Source organism: Catharus ustulatus, chromosome 32 (assembly GCF_009819885.2).
Source record: "Catharus ustulatus isolate bCatUst1 chromosome 32, bCatUst1.pri.v2, whole genome shotgun sequence".
Taxonomy (NCBI): domain Eukaryota; kingdom Metazoa; phylum Chordata; class Aves; order Passeriformes; family Turdidae; genus Catharus; species Catharus ustulatus.
The window spans coordinates 63,453-84,183 of NC_046252.1; the positions used below are offsets into that span (position 1 = coordinate 63,453).

The 20,731-nt window shown below is 62.5% G+C and overlaps 3 protein-coding genes across 3 annotated transcripts in view; 1 reads left to right on the plus strand and 2 right to left on the minus strand.

Annotated features, from left to right (window-relative positions):
• The window catches only part of GPKOW (G-patch domain and KOW motifs), a 29,602-nt gene that overhangs the window by 258 nt on the left and 8,613 nt on the right, over positions 1 to 20,731 (plus strand). The window contains exons 2-7 of the mRNA XM_042780085.1: positions 16,187 to 16,386; positions 16,419 to 16,425; positions 18,079 to 18,229; positions 18,473 to 18,485; positions 18,707 to 18,804; positions 19,673 to 19,776. Coding sequence (XP_042636019.1) covers positions 16,203 to 16,386; positions 16,419 to 16,425; positions 18,079 to 18,229; positions 18,473 to 18,485; positions 18,707 to 18,804; positions 19,673 to 19,776 — 557 coding nt within the window. The 5' untranslated portion in view covers positions 16,187 to 16,202. The remainder of the gene's footprint in view (positions 1 to 16,186; positions 16,387 to 16,418; positions 16,426 to 18,078; positions 18,230 to 18,472; positions 18,486 to 18,706; positions 18,805 to 19,672; positions 19,777 to 20,731) is intronic.
• PLP2 (proteolipid protein 2) lies at positions 538 to 5,706 on the minus strand. The gene is made up of 5 exons (XM_033083628.1): positions 5,590 to 5,706; positions 3,105 to 3,257; positions 2,290 to 2,385; positions 1,508 to 1,595; positions 538 to 876 (listed from the first exon to the last, which is right to left on the minus strand). Exons 1-5 carry the CDS (start codon positions 5,674 to 5,676, stop codon positions 857 to 859), a joined length of 444 nt encoding a protein of 147 aa, XP_032939519.1. The 5' UTR covers positions 5,677 to 5,706; the 3' UTR covers positions 538 to 856.
• Positions 6,872 to 15,228, minus strand: LOC117009387 (translation initiation factor IF-2-like). Its single transcript, XM_033083629.1, has 8 exons — positions 14,398 to 15,228; positions 14,090 to 14,103; positions 13,369 to 13,480; positions 12,524 to 12,598; positions 11,800 to 11,863; positions 9,924 to 10,057; positions 8,612 to 8,729; positions 6,872 to 7,206 (listed from the first exon to the last, which is right to left on the minus strand). Exons 1-7 carry the CDS (start codon positions 14,429 to 14,431, stop codon positions 8,722 to 8,724), a joined length of 441 nt encoding a protein of 146 aa, XP_032939520.1. The 5' UTR covers positions 14,432 to 15,228; the 3' UTR covers positions 6,872 to 7,206; positions 8,612 to 8,721.

Here is a 20,731-nt window from a genome sequence, read left to right on the forward strand (position 1 = left end):
GGGCGGGTTTCCCGCGCTTTTCCGTGAGGGGAGCGGGGGCTTTGCCGCCCTTTTTCTGTGAGGGATGAAGAAATTTTTTCTCTTCTTCCGTGAGGGGAGCGGGGACTTTGCTGCCCTTTTTCTGTGAGGGGTGGAGGAGTTTCCTCCTTGTTTTCCGTGAGGGAATGAGGAGTTTCCTCCCTTTTTCCGTGAGAGGAGCGGGGACTTTGCCGCCCTTTTGTGTGTGAGGGGTGGAGAAATTTCTTCTCTTTTTCCGTGAGGGGAGAGGGGACTTTTCCGCCTCTTTTCTGTGAGGGATGTGGAGAAATTTGTTCTCTTTTTCCTTGAGGGGAGCGGGGACTTTGCTGCCCCTTTTTCCCTGAGGGGTGGAGAAATTTTTCTCTTTTTCCATGAGGGAACAGGGGACTTTTCCGCCTCTTTTTCCATGAGGGAATGAGGAGTTTCCTCCCTTTTTCCATGAGGAGTTTCCTCCCTTTTTCCCTGAGGAGTTTCTCCCTTTTCCCCTGAAGAGTTTCCTCCATTTTCCAGAACCAGGAATGCGTTAATAAAAACCTTTTATTTCCCAATTTATCACCCCCAGAACCCTTCAGCGGGCTGGGGGAGGGAAGGGGAGGGGGGATACCCCAAAAATGAACCCCAAAAACCGAGGGGGGCCCCCAAATCCCTTTAGGGGCTCCTTTAACCCTGAGGGGGGGTCTCCCCGCGGGGAAACTGAGGCACGGGCGGTTCCAGGCACTGCTGAAGGAATCTGGGGAGGGGGCGACCCCTGAGGGACCCCCGGGGGTCGGGACCCCCCAATAATTTAAGGCTGGGGTCGCCCTGGGGAGGTTTGGGGGATGTGAAGTTGTTGGGTTGTTCAGGCACCGTCTGGGGACTCTGGGGGGACAAAGGGGGGGTTGGGGACAGCCCAGGGACCCCCAAACCTCTCTGGGGATCCCTGGGATTCGCCCCAGTGCCCTCCCAGTGCTCCCAGTGTCCTCCCAGTGCTCCCAGTGCCCTTCCTAGTGCATCCCAGTGCCCTCCAGTACTCCCAGTGTGCTCCCAGTGCTCCCAGTGTCATCCCAGTGCTCCCAGTGATCCCAGTGTCCTCCCAGTGTCTTTCCCAGTGCCCTCCCAGTGCTCCCAGTGTCCTTCCAGTGTCCTCCCAGTGCCCTCCCAGTGCTCCCAGTGTCCTTCCAGTGCCCTCCCAGTGCTCCAGTGCAGTGTCCTCCAGTGCTCCCTCCCAGTGCTCCCAGTGTCCTTCCAGTGCTCCCAGTGTCTTTCCCAATGTCCTCCCAGTGCCCTCCCAGTGCTCCCAGTGCCCTCCCAGTGCCCTTCCCAGTGCTCCCAGTGCTCTCAGTGCCCTCCCACATCACAGCAACTCCTTCCCAGTGCTCCCAGTACCCTCCCAGTGCTCCCAGTATCCTCCCAAGCACAGCAACCCCTTCCCAGTGCTCCCAGTATCCTCCCAGTGTTCCCAGTGCCCTCCCCCAGCGCAGCAGCCCCTCCCAGTGCTCCCAGTACGCACCAGTGGGGGCGGCAGTGTGCGCCTGCCGTGTGGGGAGGGTGATGAAGGCGTCGTACCCCAGCAGGACCCCGGCCAGGATCCCGAACACCTGCGGGAGAGGGGGTCAGACACCCCAAATTCCCCCTGCACCCCAAATTCCACCTCACCCCGGCCAGGATCCCGAACACCTGCGGGAGAGGGGGTCAGACACCCCAAATTCCCCCTGCACCCCATCCAGAAGCCCCAAAACCTGGGGGGGTCAGAGACCCCAAATCCCGCTCACCCCAAATGCCGCCTGATCCAGAGACTCCAACACCCGAAGGGGGATCAGAGACCCCCAAATCCACCCCCCAATTCCCTCTGATCCAGGAACCCAAACACCTGGGGGAGAGGGGGTCAGAGACCCCAAATCACCCTCACTCCTAATTCCCCCTCATCCAGAAACCCAAACATCTGGGGGATCAGAGACCCCAAATCCAGCCCCCCAATTCCCCCTGATCCAGAAACTCCAAAACCTGGGGGATCAGACCCCCCAAACTCGCCCCATCCCCTCACCCCATCCAGGAACCCCAACACTGGGGGGATCAGACCCCCCAGACCCGCCCCAAATTCCCTCACCCCATCCAGGAACCCCAACACTGGGGGGATCAGACCCCCAAATCCACCCCATCCCCTCACCCCATCCAGAAACCCCAACACTGGGGGGATCAGACCCCCCAAATCCACCCCCAAATCCCCTCACCCCATCCAGAAACCCCAACACTGGGGGATCAGACCCCCCAAACCCGCCCCCATCCCCTCACCCCTCCCGCGATGCCAGCGCCGTCGCGGTGCCCGACGATGACGATGAGGGAGGTGATGAGGAAGAGCACAGCCCCGATCAGGCAGCGGGTGAAGTCCTGGGGGACACGGAGGGGAGCCCTCAGAGACCCCAAACCTTCTGGGGACCCCCAGATCCCCCCTCAGAGACCCCCAAACCCCCTGGGGACCCCAAATCCCTCCTAGGGACCCCCAAACCCCCTGGGGACCCCCAAACCCCCTGGGGACCCCCAGATCCCTTCTCAGGGACCCCCAAACCCCCTGGGGACCCCCAAACCCCCTGGGGACCCCCAGATCCCCTCCCAGGGACCCCCAAACCTTCTGGGGACCCCCAAACCCCCTCCCAGGGACCCCCAGATCCCCTCCCAGGGACCCCCAGATCCCCTCCCAGGGACCCCTAAACCCTGCTAGGACCCCCAAATCCCCTCCTAGAGACCCCCAGACTCTTTGGGGACCCCCAAACCCCAGGGACACTCCCCACTCAGCCACTGCACTCAAAGCCCCTCTAATCCACCCCCAATGTCCCCAGAAGCTGTTCCCAGCCCCCCCCAAATCTTTCCCCAGCCCCCCCAAATCTGTTCCCATCCTCCCAATCCTCCAGATCCCCCCAGCCCCACAAAGGTTTCCCAGCCCCACAAATCTGTTCCCAGCCCTCCAGACCTCTCCCCAGCCCCCCGATCCCCCCATCCCCACTCACAGTCCAGCCCCAGTGCAGCCCCAGTGCAGGCCCTGCAGCCCCCAATCCCCACTCACGGTCCAGCCCCAGTGCAGGCCCTGCAGCCCCCCCATCCCCACTCACGGTCCAGCCCCAGTGCAGGCCCTGCAGCCGGGGCGGCAGGCGGCAGCTCCAGGCCAGCAGCACCAGCGCAGCGAACACGAGCTCCACCGCAGCCAGCCCCGCGTAGCCCGAGCGCGACGCCCCGAAGCAGATCAGGGTCAGCAGGCACAGCACCTATGGCATGTGTAGGGTCCTCAGGGGCTGGGGGCACCCACAGACACCCTGTGTGCCCCTATGGAGGGTGGGGTGTGCCCTATAGACCCTGTGTGCCCCTATAGACCCCTATAGACTGCACTGTGCCCTACAGACTGCACTGTGCCCTATAGAGTGTGGGGTGTGCCCTATAGACTGCACTGTGCCCTGTAGATTGCACTGTGCCCCTATAGACCTGCACTGTGCCCCTATAGACCTGCACTGTGCCCCTATAGACTGCACTGTGCCCCTATAGACTGCACTGTGCCCTGTAGACTGCACTGTGCCCCTATAGAGTGTGGGGTGTGCCCTATAGACCTGCACTGTGCCCTATAGACTGCACTGTGCCCTATAGACCTGCACTGTGCCCCTATAGACCCCTATAGACCTGCACTGTGCCCCTATAGACTGCACTGTGCCCTATAGACTGCACTGTGCCCTATAGACCTGCACTGTGCCCCTATAGACCTGCATGTGCCCTATAGACCCCTATAGACTGCACTGTGCCCTATAGAGTGTGGGGTGTGCCCTGTAGACTGCACTGTGCCCCTATAGACTGCACTGTGCCACCCACTGTGCCACCCTGAGGGAACAGGAGGTGGCTGGGATGCACTCAGACCCCTATAGCACTGCCTATAGGTGGTTCTTATAGACATGAGACTGCTAGGGGAATGCCTGTAAAGATCCTGAGTGGTATTCTATAGGGCCCTGCAGGTTCGGGGCTGTCACCTAAAGGTTCCTAGAGCAGCTCCTTTGTACCTGTGGGTCACCTATAGGTGTCCCATAGCGTCCCCAATAGGCCAGGGCGGGGTCACCTATAGACCCACCCCCTATAGGACATTGGATCACCTATAGACCCCCCCCCATAGTGCCCCCTATAGGCCATTGGGTCACCTATAGGTGTCCAGTAGCACCTGTGGGTCACCTATAAGTGTCCCATAGCGCCCCAAATAGGTCAAGGCAGGGTCACCTATAGACCCCCCCATAGTGCCCCCTATAGGCCATTGGGTCACCTATAGACCCCCCACCCACAGTGCCCCCTGTAGGTCATTGGGTCACCTATAGACCCCCCCCATAGTGCCCCCTATAGGCCACAGTGTCACCTATAGACCCCCCCCCATAGTGCCCCCTATAGGCCATAGTGTCACCTATAGACCCCCCATAGTGCCCCTATAGGCCATAGTGTCACCTATAGACCCCCCCCTATAGTGCCCCCTATAGGCCATAGTGTCACCTAAGACCCCCCCCCATAGCGCCCCCTATAGGCCATAGTGTCACCTATAGGTGCCCCATAGCGCCCCTGTCGGCTCGCCCGGGCTCCCCCACCGCGCTGGCCCCGCCCCCAGCCCCGCCCCCGGCCCCGCCCCCGCGTGGGTGGCGGGAACAGAGCTCCACTGTGGGAGCGCCGGGGCGGGGCCGTCTCCTGGCAACGGTCACCATGGCAACGGTCACCATGGCAACGGCACAACAGCCCCCCCCCCTTCCCGAGTTTTACGAGGGGCGCTGGCGTGGGCGGGGCCCGCGGGCCGGGGGCTCTTAAAGGGGCCGCGCCCCCGCGGGGGCTGAAAGGGCAGAGCCCGCGGGGCCTTAAAGGGGCCGCTCCCGCCGCGCCGCGCCCAGCGCCGCCAGGGCTGGCGCAATAACGGCTGGCACCGGCCCGGCCACCGCCCAAACCTTCGCCTGTCCCGCGGGAACCGGCCCAGACATCCGGGCTCCCCTCCCCCAGCTCGGACCGGGCCCCGCCCTTTCTCACCTTCCCCGTCCCACCCCCCCTGTTCTACAAGGGCGTTGTCCCTGCACGCGCCCGAGGAGGGGCGGGGGGCGTGCGGGACACCCCCGGAGCCGGGTCCCTCCACGTGTCACCGGCACCACGAGAGCCGGGCATGCCCCCCGCACCTCCCGCTGCCCCCCAAACGGGGACCCAGGTGTCGCGATCCTTTCAAATCCGGGGATTTTACTAACGGCCAAATTGGGATGCTGCTACTCCAGCCCTCCACAAAAACGGGATCCACGTGTCCGCCCAGACCCCCCAAAATGGGGATGGCGGGATCCGCCCCCTCCCACAACCGGTGCTTGCAGACCACGCACCGGGCATCTTCCTGCCCGCCCGCCCCGCCGTGCCCCCCAAACCGGGACACCGAGTCACCCCGTCCCTCCGAGCGGGACCGGCACATCCCCCGCCCCAATCAGGACCGGGAACGTGCCGGTGCCCCCGCCGGGGGTTCCCCACCCCGCCCCAAGCGGGACCGGGAACGTGCCGGTGCCCCCAGCCGGGGGTTCCCCCCGCCCCCGCGCGGTGCCCCCCGTGTCTCACGATCTCGCCGATGAGCACCAGCCCCTTGCGGGTGCGGCTGAAGGCCAGGCAGGTGCCGGGGCAGCTCTGGGCCCCGCCGGACTCCATGGCGGCACCGGCGGCACCGAGCGGGCGGTGGCGGCGGGGGGGGTGGGGGGGGGGAGAAGAGTTGGCACGGAGGTGGGCGGGGCCTGGCAGCGCGGCCGGCACGCGATTGGCTGGAGGGCGCGCAGGGGGCGGGGCCTGGCGGCGGGGGAAACCCCTATTAGGGATGGGCACGGAGGGAGCCCCGGGGGCGGGGCCTCGGCGGCGCGCGGCGTCACGTGACCGAGCGGGGGGGAACCCCAGGCTGGGGGGCCTCGGGGGGGCGGGGCTTAGAGCGGGGGGGATCCCCCCGTGATGATTGGGGCGGGGGTCCTGGGGGAGGAGCTGAGGGTGGGCGGGGCTTAGAGCAGGGATCCCCCTGTGATGGGGGTCGGGGGTCCTAGAGCTGAAGGTGTGCGGGGCTGGCGGGGGGGATCCCCCTGAGATGATTGGGGTGGGAGTCCTAGAGCTGAAGGTGGGCGGGGCTTGCACAGGGATCCCCCCGTGATGATTGGGTCGGGGGTCCTGGGGGGAGCTGAAGGGTGGGCAGGGCTTAGAGCAGGGGATCCCCCCTGTGATGATTGGGTCAGGGGTCCTATAGCTGAAGGTGGGCGGGGCTTGCAGAGGGGAACCCCTGTGATGATTGGGTCGGGGGTCCTGGGGGGAGCTGAAGGTGGGCGGGGCTTACAGCAGGGGAACCCCCTGTGATGATTGGGTCGGGGGTCCTGGGGGGAGCTGAAGGTGGGCGGGGCTTAGAGCAGGGATCCCCTGAGATGATTGGGTCGGGGATCCTAGAGCTGAGGGTGGGCGGGCTTGCACAGGGGATCCCTCGTGATGATTGAGTCGGGGGTCCTGGGGGAGGAGCTGAAGGTGGGCGGGGCTTAGAGCGGGGAATCCCCTGCGATCGGCGGTGGGCGGGGCTTGGCGCGGGGGAAGCCCCTGCAGGTGGCGGGAGGGGGGACCCGAGGGGCGGGGCTTAGGGGGCGGGGCCTGGAATTGGCGGGAGGGCTCTGGGGGTCCCTAAGGGGGTTTGGAGGAGCGCTGGGGGGTTGGGGGGGGTCTGGAGGGATCCAGAGGAGCCTGGGGCGGGTCGGGGGGTTTGGAGGGGCCCCAGCGCGGTTTGGGGGGGCCTCTCTCGGGTTTGGGGTGACTCAGCCGGATGTGGGCAGCCCCGCCCGCCATCGAGAGCTTCGCTGGAAATGACTCAGGGAGGCACCGGGGGGGTCCCCGCCTTATTGAGCACCCCCAAAAACGGGGAGGGGGGACAGCAGCACCTCCGTGCGACCCCCAGAACGTGGGGAGGGGGTGGGGGGGCATTGCATAGCTGGAAGGGCGCCCCCGCCAAAACGGGGGGCACCGAAATGGGGCGGGGTCCCCCCAAAGCACCGAAACTTGGGGTGCGTGGGGGGGTCCCTCGCTGTGACGTCACGTTGGGGGGTCCGGGGGGCTCAGGGGTGCAGCCCCCCCACCACAGGCAGAAGCAGGGCTCCCCCCGCGGGGAGCTGCCCACGCGCAGCCGCAGAACCCCCCGAGCCAGCGGGGCCGGGGGCGACCCTGGGAACGGGAACGGGAACGGGGGGAGGGGTCACTGAGGGGGGAGGGGACAGGGGACAGGGACCCCCACTCAGCTGGGGGGCGGGGGGCCTGGGCTGTACCACCTCATCTGGGCGGGGGGCACTGGGTGTCCTGAATTGGGTGTAATGGGCTGTACCAACTGATTGGGGGGCACTGGGTGTCCTGAATTTGGGGTGTAATGGCTGTACCACTGATTTCGGGGGGGCACTGGAGTGTCTTACTCAATTTGGGACGGGGGTAATGGGCCATACACCTGATTGGAGGGGGGGGACACTGGGGTGTCTTACTCAATTGAGGTGTGTAATGGGCCGTACCACCTGATCTGGGGGGGCAATGGGGTGTCTTACTCAATTTGGGCTGTACCACCTGATTTAGGGGGGCACTGGGCTATACTGGTGTGTTTTGGGGCGCACTGGGCTGTACCACCTAATTTGGGGGGGGTCACTGGGGTGTCCTGAATTTGAGGTGTAATGGGCTGTACCACCTGATCTAGGGGGACGCTGGAGTGTCTCACTCAATTTGGGGGTGCCCTGGGCTGTACCACCTGATTTGGGGGGACACTGGGGGTGTCTTATTCAATTTAGGTGGGGTAATGGACTGTACCACCTGATTTGGGGGGTACTCGGCTATACCGCTGTGTTTTGGGGGGCACTGGGCCATACCACCTGATTTGGGGGGGGCACTGGATGTCCTGAATTTGGGGGTGCCCTGAGCTGTACCACCTGGGGGGTCACTGGGGTGTCTTACTCAATTTAGGGGGGTAATGGGCTGTACCACCTGATTTGGCGGGGGACACTGGGGTGTCCTACTGAATTTGGGGGGGGCACTGGGCTGTACCGGTGTGTTTTGGGGGCCACTGGGCCATACCACCTGACTGGGGGGTGGCACTGGGGTGTCTTACTCAATTTGGGACAGGGGATAATGGACTGTACCAGCTGATGGGGGGGGCACTGAGGTGTCCTATTGAATTTGGGGTGTAATGGGCTGTACCACCTGATCTGGGGGGGCCACTGGGCTGCACCACCTGATGAGAGGGGCACGGGGGTGTCTCACTCAATTTGGGGGGCCCTGGGCTGTACCACCTGTCGGGGGGTGCCCTGGGCTGTACCACCTGATGTGGGGGGGCACTGGGCTATACTGGTGCGTTTTGGGGGGTGCCCTGGGCTGTACCACCTGATGTGGGGGGACACTGGCCTGTACCACCGTGTTTGGGGGGCGCCTGGGCTGTACCACTGCGCCGGCAGGGGGGTGCTTTGCCCGGCTGCATTTTTGGGGAGCCCCGGATGCCGCGGTGACTCGGGGGTCTCTGGGCTGTGTCCCTTGGGGCCGTTCCCCCCTGTGCCCCCCGGGGGGGGGTCCCGCGGGGTTTGGGGAGGGGTCTCACCGTGGGGGCGGCGCAGCAGCAGGCGCAGGCGGCTCCCCCGCCCCGGATCCGGGCCAGCGCCTGCGCGTGCTCATGCCGGCCGTGGGGGCTCCGTGATGGCCAGCAGCTCGTCACTGACCTGTCCCCCCCGAGGGACCCCCAGAGTTACCGAGCGACCCCCAGAGACCCCCCCCAAATCACCTGTGCCGTGCCCCAGCCACACCCAGCAGCACCCCCCGGTTCCTGACGGGATCCCCCAAGATCGCACTGAGCCCCGAACCTTGAGAGCCGCCCCAAACCTTCAGAGCCCCCCCAAATCCCTGAGCCCCCCCAAAACCTCAGAGCTCCCCAAAAACCCCAGAGCAACCCCAGAGCACCACCCCAACCCTCAGAGCCCCCCAAACCTTCAGAGTTCCCAAAAACCCAGAGCCACCCCCAGAGAAGCCCCCCCCAAAACCCTCAGAGCCCTCCCCCGCAAACCCTCAGAGCCCCCTCAGAGCCCCCCCAAACCTTCAGAGTCCCCCCGGACCCTCGAAGCCCCCCAAACCCCCAGAGCCCCCCCAAAACCCTCAAAGCCCCCCCAAATCCCCTGAGTCCCCCCTCAGACCCTCAAAGCCTCCCCAAACCCCCAGGAACCCCCCAGGACCCTCCCAAACTCCAGAGCTCCCCAGACCCTCTGAACCCCAAAACCTCTGAATCCCCCTGAGCTCCCAGGACCCCCCAGAGCCCTCCAGACCCCCCAGAGCCCCTGAGCCCCCCAGACCCTCTGAGCCCCCAAGACCCCCCCCAGGATCCATCTGGACCCCCTGAGCCCCCCAGAACCCCCGAGCCCCCTGCACCCCCCAGACCCCCTGAACCCCAGGACCCCTCAGACACCCTGAACCCCCCCAGACCCCTGAGCCCCCAGGACCCCCTGAGCTCCCAGGACCCCCAGAGCCCCCCTAGGACCCCGAGTCCCCCCAGAACTCCCCCAGGACTCCCAGACCCCCTGACCTCCAGCTCCCCCAGAGTCCCCGAGCTCCCCCAGGACCCCTCAGACCCCAGACCCCCAGGATGCCCCCAAATCTCTGAACCCCAGAGCCCCCCCAGGATCCCCCAGGAACCCCCAGGACCCTCGAGCACCCCAGTCCCCCAGGATCCCCCACCCTCCTGAACCCCCCAAACCCCCAGGACCCCCCAGACCCCGAGAACCCCCCCGGACCCCTGAACTTCCCAAGACCCCCTGAGCTCCCAGGACCCCCCAGAGCCCCCCCAGGACCCCCATGCCCCCACTAAGCCCTCAGGACCCCCCAGAACCCCCTGAGCCCCCCAGGACCCCCCCTCCCCGCGGTACCTGGATGCAGCCGCAGCGCTGGGCCGGGCCCCCCTCGCGCAGCCCCCGCACGAAAACCCCGGCGGGGCCTCCCCGGAGACTGAACCCGAACCGGCCGGGCCCCGCGGCAGCTCCACGGCAAACGGGGCTGGATCCTGCGCCAGTATAGACCAGTATGGGCCAGTATAGGCCAGTATGGACCAGTATAAAACCGGTACAGACCAGCACAAACCAGTATAGACCAGTAACACCAGTCACCCGCCCAGGCCCCGCAGCAGCCACGGCAAACGGGGCTGGATCCTGTGCCAGTATAAACAGTATGGACCAGTACAGACCGGTACATACCAGCACAGACCAGTATAGACCAGTAACCCAGTATATACCAGTATAGACCAGTAACACCAGTCACCCACCCGGGCCCCACCGCAACTCCACAGCAAACGGGGCCGGCTCCTGCGCCGGTATGGACCAGTATAAACCAGTATAGACAGTATAGACTGGTATAGACCAGCACAGACCAGTATAGACTAGTATAAATCAGTATACACCAGTATACACCAGTCACCTGCCCGGGCCCCGCGGCAGCTCCACGGCAAACGGGGCCAGCTCCTGCACCAGTATGGACCAGTATAGACCAGTACAACCTGGTACACCAGTATAGACCGGTATAAACCAGTATAGACCAGTATATACCAATATAAACCAGTGTAGACCAGTATAAACTGGTATAGATCAGTATAACTTGGTATACAGTATAGACCAGTATAAACCAGTATAGACCAGTATAAACCAGTATAGACCAGTATATACCAATATAGACCAGTATAAACAGGTATATACTGGTATAAACCAGTATACACCAGTATAAACCAGTATAAACCAGTTACCAGTATACACCAGTCACCCGCCCGCACTCCACTGCAGCCCCACAGCAAACGGGGCCGGCTCCTGCGCCAGTATAGACCAGTATAAACCAGTATAAACTGGTGTATATCAGTAAAATCAATATGTACCAGTATAGACCGGCATATTCCAGTACAGACCAGTATGCACCAGTATAGACCAGTATAACCCAGTATATACCAGTATAGACCAGTATGCACCCGTATAGATCAGTATAACCCAGTATAGACCAGTATAGACTCATATGCACCAGTACAGACCAGTATAACCCAGTATATACCAATATAAACCAGTACACACCAGTTACACACCAGTACACACCAGTTACACACCAGTACACACCAGTTACACACCAGTACAAACCAGTACACACCAGTTACACACCAGTTACACACCAGTACAAACCAGTACACACCAGTACACACCAGTTACACACCAGTGACACCAGTACACACCAGTTACACACCAGTCCAAACTAGTACACACCAGTTACACACCAGTACACACCAGTTACACACCAGTTACATACCAGTACCACACCAGTTACACACCAGTACACACCAGTCACACACCAGTACAAACCAGTACACACCAGTTACATACCAGTACCACACCAGTTACACACCAGTACAAACCAGTACACGCCAGTACACACCAGTTATACACCAGTACACACCAGTACACACCAGTATATACCAGTACACACCAGTACAAACCAATACACACCAGTTACACCCCAGTACATACCAGTGACACACCAGTATCACACCAGTACACACCAGTGACACACCAGTAAATCCCCCAGGGCCATGAGGCAGCTTCCTCCCAGTGCTCCCAGTGCTCCCAGTGCTCCCAGTGCTCCCAGTTCCCCTCCCAGTGCTCCCAGTCCCTCCCAGTGCTCCCAGTCCGTACCTGTGCCCATCCCAGTCCCTCCCAGTGCTCCCAGTCCGTACCTGTGCCCATCCCAGTCCCTCCCAGTGCTCCCAGTCCGTACCTGTGCCCATCCCAGTTCATGTCCCAGCCCTGTCCGGCGCTGCTGGGGCTGCGCAGCTCCGGCCCTGGGGAGAGGGGGGGGTCCCAGTAAAAACCAGTAACACCAGTAACAACCAGTAACAACCAGCATCACCAGTGACACCAGTGCTCCCAGTGACACAAGTAACCACCAGTAAAAACCAGTAACACCAGTGCTCCCAGTGACACCAGTAACCACCAGTATAACCCACTAACACCAGTAACCACCAGTAACCCCAGTAACCACCAGTAACAACCAGTGCTCCCAGTAACAACCAGTAATCACCAGTAACAACCAGTAACACCAGTATCCCAGTGCTCCCACTGCCCACCTGTATCACCCAGTAACACCCAGTGCTCTCCCAGTGCTCTCCCAGTGCTCTCCCAGTCCCTCCCAGTGTTCCCAGTGCCCTCCCAGTGCCCCCAGTCCCTCCCAGTTCCCTCCCAGTGCCCTCTCCCAGCGCCTCCAGTGTTCCCAGTTCCCTCCCAGTGCCCACCAGTATCACCCAGTTACACCCACTATCACCCAGTGCCCTCCCAGTGCTCTCCCAGTCCCTCCCAGTGCTCCCAGTGCTCTCCCAGTGCCCTCCCAGCACGCTCCCAGTGCCCCCCCAGTCCCTCCCAGTGCCCTCCCAGTGCTCCCAGTGCCCTCCAGTGCTCCCAGCACCCTCCCAGTCCCTCCCAGTCCCTCCCAGTTCCCCCAGTACCGGCGGGCAGCAGGTCCCGGGGCTCAGGCCCCACGAAGCTGGTGACAGCCACGGGCTCGGGGGGGGCGCCGGGGCCTGGGGACACGGACCGGTGACACCAGTAAAAACCAGTATAAACCAGTACAGACCAGTAACACCCGTAACGCCAGTATAACCAGTGACACCAGTACAGACCAGTATAACCAGTATAACCCAGTAACAACCACTGACACCAGTACAGACCAGTATAAACCAGTGACACCAGTACAGACCAGTATAAACCAGTACAGACCAGTATAAACCAGTATAACCAGTGACACCAGTATAACCCAGTATAACCCAGTAACAGCCAGTGACACCAGTAAAAACCAGTATAACCAGTGACACCAGTACAGACCAGTAACACCAGTGACACCAGTATGACCCAGTAACACCAGTATCACCCAGTGCTCCCAGTTACCCCAGTGCTCCCAGTGCCCTCCCAGTGCCCTCCCAGTGTCCCCAATCCCTCCCCCAGTCCCCCCAGTCCCTCCCAGTGCTCCCAGTGACACCAGTAACACCCAGTGCCCCCAGTGCCCCCCATTTCCTATCCCAGTTCCCTTCCCAGTGCATCCCAGTGTCCCCACTCTACCTCCCAGTCCCTCTCCCAGTCCCCCCCAGTCCCTCCCAGTTCCCCCAGTCCCTCCCAGTCCCCCTCAGTGCTCCCAGTCCCTCTCCCAGTCCCCCTCAGCCCTTCTCCCAGTCTCCCCAGTCCGTCCCAGTTCCCCCAGTCCCCCCCAGTCCCTCCCAGTCCCTCCCAGTCCCTCTCCCAGTCCCCCCAGTCCCTCCCAGTCCCTCCCAGTCCGTCCCAGTCCCCCCAGTCTCACCCAGTCCCCGCAGCAGCAGCACGAGCTCTCCGTCCCGGATCGGGGCCGGCGCGGGGGCGGGGGCGGGGGCGGGGGGGCGGCTGTAGCGGAGCACGCAGGAGCCGCCAACGACCACCAACACTGACTGCGGGGAGACCCCAACCCAAATTAGAGACCCCAACCCAAATTAGAGACAGCCCCGAGCACCACCACACTGACTGCGGAGAGACCCCAACCCAAATTAGAGACACCCCCCGACCACCACCACACTGACTGCGGGGAGACCCCAACCCAAATTAGAGACACCCAAAAACACCACCACACTGACTGCAGAGAGACCCCAACCCAAATTAGAGACACCCCCCGAGCACCACCACACTGACTGCGGGGAGACCCCAACCCAAATTACAGACCCTCCTCAAATTACTGACACCCAAAAACACCACCACACTGACTGGAGAGAGACCCCTCCTCAAATTACTGACACCCAAAAACACCACCACACTGACTGCAGAGAGACCCTCCTCAAATTACTGACAGGGACCCCCCCCGAGAACCACCACACTGACTGCAGAGAGACCCCTCCTCAAATTACTGACACCCCCGAGCACCACCACACTGACTGCAGGGAGACCCCTCCTCAAATTACTGACACCCAAAAACACCACCACACTGACTGCAGAGAGACCCCAACCCAAATTAGAGACCCCTCCCCAAATTAGAGACAGGGATCCCCCCCGACCACCACCACACTGACTGGAGACCCCACCCCAAATTAGAGACACCCCAAACTGGGGAACGCCCCCGACCACCACCACACCCACTGGGAGAGACCCCACCCCAAATTAGAGACACCCCCCGACCACCACCACACTCACTGGGGGGCCCCAACCCAAATTAGAGACCTCCAAAAACCCGGGGGGTCCCCGGGGGACAAGGGGACCCACCCCAAAAGATGGGGACCCCCACCAAATGTCAGGGACCCCCTCAGATTTGGGCCCCCCCCCCGGATTTTGGGACCCCTCCCCATATTTGTCCCCCCCCGCTCACCGCTGGGCCCGCTGGGTCCCTCCGGGGGCGGCATCGGGGCAGGGCCCCCCCCGGGCTGAGGGGGGGCGGGGCCTGGGGACAGCGAGGGACACCAGTCACACCAGTACACACCAGTGACACCAGTACACACCAGTCACACCAGTACACACCAGTCACACCAGTGACAACCAGTACAGACCAGTGACAACTGGTAACCACCAGCGACCAACCAGCGACACCAGTCAATGACACCAGTAACACCAGTACACACCGGTACACACCAGTACAGACCAGTGACACCAGTACAGACTAGTGAGTGACACCAGTGATACCAGTGACACCAGTGAGTGACACCAGTGACAACCAGTAACACACCAGTAACACCAGTACTGACCAGTACAGACACCAGTGAGTGACACCAGTAACAACCAGTGACACCAGTAACAACCAGTAACCACCAGCAACAACTGGTAACAACCATTAACCACCAGTAACAACCAGTAACACCAGTAACAATCAGTAACCACCAGTAACTCTCCAGTACTCCAAGTAACCTCCCAGTGCTCCCAGTAACCGCACAGTTCCCCCCCAGTAACCACCAGTAACCCCCAGTACTCCCAGTAAGCGCCCAGTGCCCTCCCAGTAATCACCCAGTGCTCCAGTAACTACCCAGTGTCCTCCCAGTAACCACCCAGTGCTCCCACTAACTGCCCAGTGCCCCCAGTAACCAACCAGTACTCCCAGTAACTGCCCAGTGACCTCCAATTAACAACCATTGCTCCCAGTAACCCCCCAGTGCTCCCAGTAACCATCCAGTACTCCAGTAACCAACCATTGCTCCCAGTAACCAACCACTAACCACCCAGTAACCCCCCAGTGCTCCCAGTAACCCCCAGTGCTCCAGTAACCAACCAGTGCTCCCAGTAATCAACAAGTAACCAACCACTAACTGCCCAGTGCTTCCAGTAACCACCCAGTGCCCTCCCAGTAACCAACCAGTGCTCCCAGTAACCAACCAGTGCCGTTTTTATCTCCCCAGTTCCCTCTTGGTGCCCCCCAGTTTTCTCCAGTCCCCTCCCAGTTTGATCCCCATCATCCCAGTGCCCCCCAGTGCTCCCAGTAACCTCCCAGTGCCTCCCAGTGCTCCCAGTAACCTCCCCGTGCCCTCTCAGTGCTCCCAATATCCCCCCCAGTACTCCCCATAGTTTTTCCCAGTGCTCCCAGTTCAGCCCACACATCCCAGTTCCCCCACAGAGCTCCCAGTACCCCCCCAGTGCCCCTCTCAGTGCCCCAGTATCTATCCAGTCTCCCCCAGTACTCCCAGTATGCCCCCCAATGATCCAGCATCCTCCAGTTTCTCCCCAGTACTCCAGTATCTCCCCCAACAGTCCCAGCATCCTCCAGTTTCTCCCCAGTGCTCCCAGTACCCTTCCAGCACTCCCAGTATCCCCATGTGCTCCCAGTCCACCCCCTCCGTGCCCCAGAGCCCTCCCAGTTCGCCCCAGTTCCTCCCAGTTCCCCCCAGTGCCCCAGCCCGCCCCTCCCCTCGGGTACCGCCGCGGGGTCGCCACGGCAACGCGCGCGAGGCCGGCGGGCGCGAGCGGCGGCGGGACGGGCTGAGTGACGGGCGGCTGGGCCAATCAGCGGCTGCAGCGCTGGGAGAGGGGGCGGGACAAAGCGCGGCGGCAGCACCGATAGGTGGACGTTCCACCAATCAGCGGCCCGCAAAGCCTTCGGGCTGTGGGCGGGGGCGCAGCCGCAAAGGCTGCTGGGAGTTGTAGTCCGGCTCAACGCGGCGTCTCTCCCACAGGGCCCCGCGGCGGAAGATGGCGGCGGGCGATGGCGCGGCCGCGAGTGAGGGCTCCGCGGGGCCGGGGCCGGTGTCGTTCGCCTTCAGCCGCAGGGCGGAGCGGCGGCGGCCGCTCCCCGCGGGACCCTGCGCGGAGCCCGGCACCGGCGCCGACGCCGACAGCGACACCGACTTCCTGACGGCGGTGGAGGACCGGAGCTGCTCAGGTGGGCGGGGGGGGCGCGGCCTTCAGGGCTGGCGTGGGGGCGGAGCTTGGGGCTGGGGGCGGCTCCACTCCGGTTTGTCCATTACAGGCTAGAGTGGGCGGGGCTTTGGGACAGAGCATGGTGTGGGCGTGGCTATGCGGGGAGGCGGGGCTTGTGTAGCTTCCTAATATGGTCTGGGCGTGGCCTCGAGCAGGGAATGTGTGCGGTTAGCTTGGGGGCGTGGTTTGGATGGGGCGTGGTTTTAGATGGAGATGTGATTTCGATGGGGGCGTGGTTTAGATGGGGGCGTGGTTTAGAGGGGGCGTGGTTAGATGGGGGCGTGGTTTCTGATAGGGACGTGGTTTTTTTGAGGGGTGTGTTTTGAATGGGGGCGTGAGTTGGAGCGTGGTTTTGGAAGGGGGCGTGGTTTGGACTGAGTGTGGTTTCTTATTGGGCGTGGTTTGAAGGGGGCGTGGCTTATAGGGGCGTGGTTTTTAATGGGGCGTGGTTTGGAAGGAGGTGACTCGGATGGGGTGTGGTTATGGGGCGTGGTTTGGATGGAGTGTGACTTAGATGGGCGTGGTTTGGATGGAGCATGGGTTATGGGGGGTCTGGAGGGGCGTGGCTTAGATTGGGTGTGGGTTTTTACGAGAGTGTGGTTTTGGAGGAGGCGTGGTTTGAAAGGGGGCGTGGTTTGTAGGGGCGTGGCTTTGATGGGCGTGGTTTTGAATGGGGTGTGGTTCTGGAGGGAGCGTAACTCAGATGGGGCGTGGTTGTTATGGGGGCGTGGTTTGTGTGGAGCATGGTTTTTATGGGGTGTGGTTTGAATGGGGCGTGACTTAGATGGGCGTGGTTGGGTGAGGGCGTGGTTTGGATGGGACATGGTTTGGAAGGGCGTGGTTGGATGGAGCATGGGTTTTATGGGGGCGTGGTCTGGAGGGGCGTGGCTTAGAGTGGACGTGGGGTTTACTAGAGCGTGGGTTTGGATGGGGGCGTGACTTGAATTGGTCGGTTTGGGTGTGGGCGTGGTTTTGTAGAGGGGCGTGACTTTGAAGGCCGTGGTTTGAATGTGGGCGTGGTTTTGAATGGGGGCGTGGTTTGGAGGGAGCATAACTCAGATGGGGCGTGTTTGGAAGGCGGCGTGTTTTGGATGGGGCGTGGTTTTGGATGAGGGCATGGTCTGGAAGGGGGCGTGGCTTGGACTGAGTGTCATTTTGGAGGGGGCGTGGTTAGATGGGGCGAGTTTTGAAGGGGCGTGGTTTGGATTGAGTGTGATTTTTGAGGGGCGTGGATTGGATGGGGGCGTGACTTACATGGAGCGTGATTTTGGAAGGGGGCGTGGTTTGGAAGGGGCGTGGCTTAGATGGGCGTGGTTTGGAGGAGGCGTGACTACATGAGGGTGTTTTGGAGGGGTGTGGTTTGGGTGGGGGCGTGGCTTCTCATGGGGGCGGGTTTGGATGGGGCGTGGTCTTGAATGGGGGCGTGGCTTAGATGGAGATGTTACTTAGATGGGTGTGGCTTTGGGGGCGTGGTTTAGAAGGGCGTGGTTTGTCATGAGCATGATCTTTGATGGGGCGTGGTTGTGAGGGTGTGGATTTGAGTGGGTGTGGTTTAAATGGGTGTGGTTCAGAGGGGGCGTGGTCTGTTCCACGTTAAAATTATGGAATGGCATTGTGGGCGTGGCTGATTCTCTGGCCCCGCCCCCAGCACGCGGCCGGCCCCGCCCCCCAAGCAGGAGCTGGTGATCCCCCTGCGCCCCGCCCAGCGCTGGAGGAACCCCGAGCCCCCCAGCGCCGAGCCCGGCCCCAACGGGACCCCCCCTCTGTGGAGGCACAGGCGGTGCAGGAGCTGCTCCAGGGTGAGTCTGGGGGCTCAGGAGCTGCTCCAGGGTGGGTCTGGGGGCTCTGGGGGGCTCAGGAGCTGCTCCAGGGTGGGTCTGGGGGCTCTGGGGGCTCAGGAGCTGCTCCAGGGTGGGTCTGGGGGCTCAGGAGCTGCTCCAGGGTGAGTCTGGGGGCTCAGGAGCTGCTCCAGGGTGGGTCTGGGGGCTCTGGGGTGTGCAGGAGCTGCTCCAGGGTGGGTCTGGGGGCTCTGGGGTGTGCAGGAGCTGCTCCAGGGTGAGTCTGGGGCTCTGGAGCTGCCCCAGGGTGGGTCTGGGGGTGCAGGAGCTGCTCCAGGGTGGGTCTGGGGGCTCAGGAGCTGCTCCAGGGGAGTCTGGGGCTCAGGAGCTGTTCCAGGGTGAGTCTGGGGGCTCAGGGGGGCTCAGGAGCTGTTCCAGGGTGGGTCTGGGGGCTCTGGGGGGTCTGGCTGAGCCCCCTGTGACCCCCTGCCCCCAGAGGCGCGGCAGCCGGGAGCAGCCCAACGGTAGACTCGGGAGCGGCCGTGACCATCCCCATGCAGCTGCCGGACAGGGAGGTGGCCACGGGGCCACAGCCGGTGAGGGACCCAAAATATCCCCTGGGACCCCCAAATATCCCCTGGGACCCCCAGAGTGACCCCCAAATATCCCCTGGACCCCCCAAATATCCCCTGGGACCCCCAGAGTGACCCCCAAATATCCCCTGGGACCCCCAGAGTGACCCTGGGACCCCAAATATGCCCCGGGACCCCCCAAAATATCCCCTGGGACCCCCAAACAAACTGCCCTGGGACCCCCAAATATCCCCTGGGATCCCCAGATTGACCCTGGAACCCCCAAACAAAACAGCCCTGGGACCCCCAGAATGACCCCCAGAGACTCTCTGGGCCCCCCCCAAACACCCCCTAGGACCCCCAGAGTGACCCTGGGACTGCAGGAGTGACCCCCAAACACCCCTGGGACCCCCAGAGTGACCCCCAGACACCCCCCAGGACCCCTAAACACACCCTGGGAGCCCCAAATATCCCCTGGGAGCCCCCAAATATCCCCTGGGGAGCCCCAGAGTGACCCCCAGACACCCCTCAGGACCCCAGAGTGACCCCCTAGGACCCCCAAAAATTCCCCTGGGATCCCCAGAGTGACCCCCTAGACACCCCCCAGGACCCCCAGACACCCCCTGGGACCCCCAAATATCCCGTGGGACCCCTGGAGTGACCCCTGGACCCCCAGAGTGACCCTGAGACCCCCAAACACCCCTTGGGACCCCCAGAATGACCCCCAGACACCCTCTGGGACCACCCCAAACATCCCCCGGGACCCCCAGAGTGCCCCTCCCAGTCCCTCCCAGTTCCCCCCAGTTCCCCCATCCCCACTCCCCCCGTGTCCCCCCAGGTGCCCCCCAGTTCCCCCCAGTGCCCCATCCCCACCCCCCCCGTGTCCCCCCAGACCCCCCAGGACTACGAGGCCGTTCCCGTGGGGCAGTTCGGGCTGGCCATGCTGCGGGGGATGGGCTGGAGCCAGGGCCAGGGCATCGGCAGGACCTTCCCCAGGTGAGACCCCAAACACACCCTAAAATACACCCTGAACACACCCCAAATACACCCCAAATACACCCCAGACATGGGGGATGGGCTGGAGCCAGGGCCAGGGCATCGGCCGGACCTTCCCCAGGTGAGGACCCCCAAATACACCCTAAAATACACCCTGAACCCGGGGTGACCCCAAAATACACCCCACAATACACCCTGAACACGGGGGAGGGGCTGGAGCCAGGGCCAGGGCATCGGCAGGACCTTCCCCAGGTGAGACCCCCAAATCAAACCCTAAAATACACCCCAAACACATGGGGTGGGCCCCCAAAACACACCCCAAACACACCCCAAAATACACCCCAAATACACCCCAAACACATCCCAAATACAGCCCAAACACACCCCAGACATGGGGGATGGGCTGGAGCCAGGGCCAGGGCATCGGCAGGACCTTCCCCAGGTGAGACCCCAAAATACATCCCAAATACACCCAAACACACCCCAAACACACCCAAAACATGGGGGGGACCCCAAAACACACCCCAAAAACACCCCAAACACACCCCAAATACACCCCAAAACAGGGGGGGACCCCTGAGCCCCCCTAAAATACAGAGAGCACCCCTGAGCCCCCCCTGAACTCCCCAAAAAACAGAAAGGAATGAGGGGGGCAACCCTGGACCCCTCCTGAGCCCCCCAAAATTGAGGGGACACCCCAAACCTGAGGGGGCACCCCTGGACCCCCCCTGAACCCCCAAACCTGTGGGGTCCACCCCAGAACCACTGAGACCCCCCCCCAAAAAAAAAAAAAAAAAATAATCTGGGGGTGACCCCTGAACATCCCAAACCTTGGAGGGGGGATGGGACAGGTACAGGGGAAATTTTGGGGTGCCCTGACACCCCCAGGGTAGGTTTTGGGGACCCCTGACCCCTGTTTTACCCCCAGGATGGGTTTTGGGGTGCCTTGACCCCC

Coding starts and splice junctions, on each gene's coding strand:
- PLP2 (XM_033083628.1), bottom strand. CDS start 5,676: ATGGAGTCCGGCGGGGCCCAGAGCTGCCCCGGCACCTGCCTGGCCTTC. Junction 3,258..5,589: donor TGGTGCTCATCGGCGAGATC/GTGAGACACGGG, acceptor CACATGCCATAG/GTGCTGTGCCTGCTGACCCT. Junction 1,596..2,289: donor GCGCTGGCATCGCGGGAGGG/GTGAGGGGATGG, acceptor CCTCTCCCGCAG/GTGTTCGGGATCCTGGCCGG.
- LOC117009387 (XM_033083629.1), bottom strand. CDS start 14,431: ATGCCGCCCCCGGAGGGACCCAGCGGGCCCAGCG. Junction 11,864..12,523: donor CCGGGACCTGCTGCCCGCCG/GTACTGGGGGAA, acceptor CCCTCTCCCCAG/GGCCGGAGCTGCGCAGCCCC. Junction 10,058..11,799: donor ATGAACTGGGATGGGCACAG/GTACGGACTGGG, acceptor ATACTGGCGCAG/GATCCAGCCCCGTTTGCCGT.